This window comes from Diadema antillarum, unplaced genomic scaffold (assembly GCF_040938485.1).
Source record: "Diadema antillarum isolate AM-2024a unplaced genomic scaffold, OU_Dant_1.0 scf00000027, whole genome shotgun sequence".
Taxonomy (NCBI): Eukaryota; Metazoa; Echinodermata; class Echinoidea; order Diadematoida; family Diadematidae; genus Diadema; species Diadema antillarum.
In genome coordinates, this window is record NW_027270916.1 from 629552 (window position 1) to 636505 (window position 6954).

General features: G+C 37.9%; 1 protein-coding gene across 1 annotated transcript in view; it reads right to left on the minus strand.

The window, feature by feature from the left end:
- LOC139735336 (putative serine protease K12H4.7) overlaps window positions 1–2640 on the minus strand; it is a 36175-nt gene extending 33535 nt beyond the window's left edge. The window contains exon 1 of the mRNA XM_071646086.1: window positions 2382–2640. Within this exon, the coding sequence (XP_071502187.1) occupies window positions 2382–2588 (207 nt within the window). The 5' untranslated portion in view covers window positions 2589–2640. The remainder of the gene's footprint in view (window positions 1–2381) is intronic.
- Window positions 2641–6954: the final 4314 nt, after the last annotated feature.

Genomic DNA, 6954 nt, shown 5'->3' on the forward strand with positions numbered 1-6954 from the left:
AAATTTCAATTTACCCAACTTGAATTTTCAACTTGTATGTCACAATGTCAGTCCCAACCCCATGGAATTACCCTATTACATTATCACCAGAGAGGAAGAAGGCAAGCAACAGCCAGACCAGCAAGAACCTCTGATATTCCCTAATACAAATCAACCTACAGAATAACCCTTGACATGCTCACTCTCCTCCAAAAACAAACACCAAATGCATTTACTAATTCAATTTAGATTATTGCCCCTCTCCCTTCCCCTCCCCCCCCCAAAAAAAAAAAAATCAAATGCCTGTGTCTTCCTCTAAAAATTTGATATTATGTGTACAAAATATAATGCAATAAAATCGTAAATGAGAACGATACTGTATTTCTTTTTGTATGCTAACAACATATGGTTAATGACTTCAATATAAGGAAGTTGGCCGAATTGATAGAATCACTTCTGTTATTAGTTTCATATTCACGTACAGTACAGCTGTAGTGTGTCATATGTCTTCTTATTGCAAAATTTCTATCTCATGGGGGTATTTAAAGGACAAGTTCACCTTCATAGACATGTGGGTTGAGTGAATGCAGCTATATTAGTAGAACACATTATCAGTGAAAGCTTGAGGAAAATCGGACAATCCGTTCAAAAGTTATGAATTTTTAAAGTTTGTGCTCAGTCACGACTGGATGAGAAGACTACTACAGCTTGTGATGTCACATGTGTACAACAATATAAAGAAAGAATAAAGAAAATTCAACATATTTCCATTTTTCTCCCATAACAAAAGAACACTCGACTTCTCTCTTTCAGAAGACAGGGGGAATAATATCATCCAGGTTATAATATGTCAGTAACAAGTCGAAGAAATGTGCACTTTATTCACAAAGTAAAGTTTTTTGAAATTCTCTTTTTATTTTCCTAATATTGTTGTACGCATGTGACATCATACATTGTAGTAGTCTTCTCATCCAGCAGTGACTGCGCAGATACTTTAAAAATTCATAACTTTTGAAGGGATTGTCCGATTTTCCTCAAACTTTCACTGATGTGTTTTACTAATATTGCTGCATTCTCTCAATCCTTATGTATATGAAGGTGGACTTGTCCTTTTAAGTAAAGTTTCATCCGTCTTGATTTATTAATGCTTTACTTCAGCATTTTAACACACGCATGATTATAGTGTACCTAGCATGGTATTTGAAAAACAGTGCATACATATGATACATACTTGTATACGCACCAGATATTACTCCCCATAGTCAAAATGATGCAACTTTGTAATTATGAAAATGCTGCGTAAGAAAAATTATTTTGCGGGGGTACAATATTGTATTGGCATACACATTGACTAACTTCTGTGTGAAAATGAGAGTGATCATTTCAGTTATGTATGATTGAGCACACATTAACAACAATGGTAACTTTTCAAAAGTTACAAAAGTTATTTTTGTGGGGTCAGTGAAGCATTCTGCTTCTGGTGAATGTTTTAGTGGTGCTGTTATTTGTCATCCATTGCATCACCATTCATGCAATATGAACAGAATATTTTTGCTTTTCTTGCTCCATCTTCACAGTGTCCTCACTCAACAAAGACACAACACCTCCCTCTTATGTTCACTCAAAAAGTGCTGTTAAACTTTACATGTTGGTAGCATGTTAGTAATATCAACTGTCAATTCTGTTGGTAGTATCTGATCTAAATTCTTTCCATAAACTAAAAGAATTTTGCAGTTTTTGTAATGGTTGACCATAGCCATTTTCCTCTAAAGTTCACCTGACTTTAAAAAAAAAAAAAAAAAGTGTCAGGATAGGTGTGAGGTCAAATGATGGGTGGTGAAACAAAAACAGCGCTGACTTAATCATACACATACATTTACATTGTAAAAACATTTTATTAATTTTTACTTAAATTACTTTTGTGAGTCTTGTAGTTGTGCATTTTGAAAAGTGACTCCAGCATTGCCATGACTCGATGAGTGTGCTCAGTCATACTTGATTCAGCAAATCTTCTATTAATTTTCATACTCACCAATGCAGGAATATCACTGCCAAAGTATTTAAACTTATTTCGATTTCTTTTCTTTTCTTTTTTTTATATTACCACTGGCACTGGTACATGCATGGTATACGTTTGCACCAACATAGATATTGAATTTACAGTACAAAATGTCATAACAGATCACAGTTACAGAAAAATCTGTCTGATTGGAGGAGCTTTATAACATTTTTTGACGGTTTTTCTCCTTTATAGGCTATTATTATCAAAGACGGATTCCGTGAAGATAGACGTAGAGGACTAGCCGATGACTTTCTAGTAGCTTTCACGGAACACATCCCTGTCGATTGAAAATTTATTTGTCCAACATAGATTGATCTTTCGCTTCGGTCAAGCTACCTACCTGTTTCCATGTTCGAACATTTGCGTCATTGAAGTGATCCAACTGTTGAGTGAACCATTGGTCAGGAGGTAGTTTGTGATTTTCGATGTTTGCTGGAGATAAAAGCATGCCGTTTCGGTTTGTGGCCCTCCCATTCAGAAACCGAGGTAGACCCAACACAAATGGTAACACAACAGCCACCATAAAAATAACGAATGCTCCTTTCATGATCAGTTGGTTTGTGAGTACAACATTCCCTAGTGACTGTGTGACTGTACAGTGTCTGTGACTCGACTGTGAGGGTTGTTTGTATACTAGCGTTCTGAGCAACACCGCAAAACTACCAGCTTCAGTACCCCGCGCCCGCGCCCGTAAGACCGTGTGTGTGTGGGGGGGGGGGAATAGCGGCAGCGTGCTTTATCGCAATCACATGATGCTAAAGGTAGTCATGTGACAGTTTGCCCATCATGTGATTAATAAGTTTTTTTGCACCGGTCTCAAAATCTTCCTCTGCTGCTCTGGACTAGCAAAGATGATAGAGCGCAGCGCGCGCAGCGCAGTGTGGTTCTTCGTCGCATCGGACAGTTCCTACTAAATGCTCCGCCGACGATTGCTCCGAAAATTAAAAATGCTCCGCTTCAAAAGCATCTCAATATGTCGGTTTTTTGTTTTGTTTTGTTTTGTTTTGTTTGGGGTTTTTTTGTGAGGGTACATCGCTCTTGAGATCACAATGAATTACTAGCCCAATTACTATTACTATAATTCTTCTGCCTACGATGATGTATAATCATGACATCAAGAGCCCTGGAAAAGGGAGAGGATTAGAATAGAATCATTTTTTTTCCAATAATGATCTTGACAATTAGACAGTGTTTATTAGGGGCGTAGACAACGGGGGGGGGGGGGGGGGGGGTGAAGGTATACATCCCCAAGCTCGTAAGGTGGGGATGACATGTATAATCCCCCCCCCCCCCCCCGGTTTCGGAGATTTTTTTTTTATTAGTGGTATTCTTTTTATCGTGACTATGAATATCACTCATCTCCTTTTTTGTGTTCTTCTTCATTTTCTTCTTCTAACTGTTATTATGATGGGTTTTTTTTTTCCTCAGAAGGGATTCATCCCGGGAACAATGCGTGTATAATTTTTCATAGATTGTCGGTTAATAATGCAACCGATGTCTTTTCCTTTTATACTTTCATAGACGACACCTAATAAGAAGTAGGCTATGGATACTCTACATCTCAAATGGCTCTTTAGTGGTTTCTCGGGACCTCTGAAATGAAATCAGACCACCAAACTTCTAAACAGGTTATGTTTTGACGGTTCCATCGGAGAACTGTGTTGAAGAAATCTATTTTTTTTTAATGTTTCCTTTGATTGCAGGCCACGATACATTTCTTTTTTCGGGTCATCAAAATTCGAATTGAAAGATTTTATAAGCTATCGGAACAGGCCACCAGCAAAATAAATGAATAAATAAAATTCAAGTTTGTCTCGGAATTAACTTGTGAAAACTCCATTGATTCCATTATACAGGGAACGCGGGATATTGCGATGAATCATGGTAGTCAATGAGATACGTTGTATGACGCTACGTTACTCTTACAATATACGTTCACGTGTCAAATAAAAGAAATGAATATTTTATTCCACTGCATTTATTTTTTTGTATAGATTTCAGGAGCAAATCGAGAAAAGACAGGAATGCGCATCGGAAGCCAGTCACCAAAGGTAATGTTATTGTAGTAAATAATTTATATGAACTAGAGAAGCACTCTGAGAGCGCAGACCTCCGCCAATCATGCAGCTTATTTCCACCACTGATCTTGTTCTTCCATAGAGATATCATACGTACACACAGCATCGGTGCAGAAAGTCGCCCGATTTCCAATATAGAAGCCTTTGTTACGTCATAAACCCTCAGCTGCACGGCGCGCCTCGCCCGAGCAGAAACTAGAGCACGCACTTTAGTGCCCGCAGGCAAACCTCAAATACGCGCAGCCTGAACTCCCAAGTTCATTGACCCTACCTGCCAAGATATTAAAAAAAAATCCTTCATAAATTCCCCCCAAATTCTCGGATCATTACCAAAGTTAATCGTTTGTTACTTGTGTCATTCTAAACCTTCTCTGCAAGTTTCATCCAAATCCGTTAACTACTTTTTGAGTTATTTTGCACACGGACAAACTCAACTAACTAACGAACAAACAAACCAACGGTACCGGTAACGAAAACATAACCTCCCCCCTTGGCGGAGGTAACAAACGTGACCTGTTGTTTTTCGCGTCGTGTGTGTGTGTGTGTGTGTGTGTGCATGTGTATTTATGTTTTCGTTTTGTTTTGTTACCTCCTCAAAGGGAGGAGGTTATGTTTTCGTTACCGTTGGTTTGTGAGTTTGTGTGTTAGTTTGTCGTGAGCATAATAACTCAAAAAGTAGTTAACGGATTTGGATGAAACTTGCATGCAGGAAAGGTTTAGAATGATACAAGTAGCAGATGATTAAATTTGGTAGTGATCCGACAATTTGGGGGGGATTTTATGAAGATTTTGATATTTTGGCATGTAGGGACAATGAACTTGGGAGTTCAGGCTGCGCGTATTTGAGGTCTGCATGCGCGCACTAAAGTGCGCCCTCTAGTCTCTGCTAGGGCGAGGCGCGCCGTGCAGCTGAAGGTTTATGACGTAACAAAGGCTTCTATATTGCGAAATCGGGCGACTTTCAGCACACAATGCTATTAAGTACGTATGGGTGGAATTATCTCTATGGAAGAACAAGATCAGTGGTGGAAATGAGCTGCATGCTTGGCGGAGGTCTGAGTGCTTTTCTAGTTTTTATTATCATTATCATGCAGCGAATATGATTTTGTATTGTTATTATCATCATCATTATTATAGTTTATTATTTTTCTTATCGTCATCTTCGTCATCGTTACCTCGTCTTTATTTCCATATTTCTAATCCGTATAAACAATTTTCTTCTGCCTATAATGGGACGGTGTCATTAAGCATTTATCAAGAGGCTTATACAATGGGGATGGAGCAAGTGCATCAATCTTACACTGTTATCGTCATTACTATCTGTATTATTACTTGTCTTAAAATCTTGAAACTAGCACATAGTAGGCAAGCGTCTTTGTCATTGAATGACGGGTCAGCATTGCACAACACTGAACCGTTCGGTTACCATATCACTAAATATTTATATTTCTTACTTTTTTCGATTGAAAACTTCAACATTCCACCAAAAGAGTGCATATCAGATCATTTCAATTCTAAAAATTCAAATTATTTTACTTCCTCGAAATGGAGGAGGAAATCCATCTCACAACTTACCCCGCAAGTTCCACAGCCACAAACTATTTACACAGTGAAAAGACGCAAACACAGAAATTTGATCTAGTCATTTTTGTCTGAATGGCCTCAATAGTTGTTTCTCAAGCGTTTGATTTAAAATTTTCTTCACATTCCCCCAAATATGCTCCAGATCGTTGAATTTCAGTTCTATATACGGAAAAGCTGGACCGTATGATGAGGGGGGATATCCCCTCCCACACCCTCCCCTTTCTGACCATCTCAGAAGACTTAATCTATACGGTGAAAAGACGGACACGCGGAAATTTCTGGCCGTTCACACTCCCTGAGTACTTTCTTACTTGGGATTGAACATTTTCCATTTATTCCCCTAAAAGTGTGCACCATGGAGGTCGTTGAATACCAGTTTTTAAAAATTCAAAAGCTCCACACTCTCCCCTTTGTTCCAGCTCCATAAACTTAGTACACAATGAAAACACACACGCAGAAAAGAAGGGTGACAGATACCATGCACAATGTAATCATGCGCAATGTTCTTGAATATTCATGTTTTCTTCTTTTGAGTTAACTTTTTTTTTTCTGAATATTCCCCCAAAGTGTACACCAGATCGCTGATTTTCAGTTCTAAAAATGTAAAATGCAAATTTATTTGATAAGCGTTGAACTTCCCGGCCTAAGAAATAATTCCCTGAATTCTTTATCACTAATCTCAAAATCATTAGGACTATCACTTATCTGCAGTATATATGACTTTTGTCATTCTCTGACAAAATATTCATAAATTTATCTGTTTGGACTTTATGCACTGAAAATTTATTTTCTGCCCAAAAATATTGAATGCTGAATCAAAATTTATTTAACCGAACTGCCGAACTCTACGTTGGATTACAGTGTCTTTCTAACTCATTGGTATTACTTTGATATAACATTATCTTATCTTGAACAAACCTTCTCCTTTAATGCCGAGAATTTGAAAATATTCCACATTCTTCTTCCTTCCTTTATTTAAAAGATTTGTTAACTGACATTGTGTGTTTGTGTATCATTATCGTCTCCGAAGCCCAGGGTGACTGTCAACTTATCCTTTATATTCTGTGTGTTCCGTGTTAATATTGAACTTCCTCATCTACCCTATTCTTGCAGGTCGAAGGGTGCGGACGTGCCGTGGTGCTCTCGCTGTTCTACTTGTACTATTAACCGAATTTTGCATCTATTTTCTGCCTTTCAGCTTTGATTAATATTGTTTGTTCTTCTTGATCATATGAGTGAACCTGTTTTTCA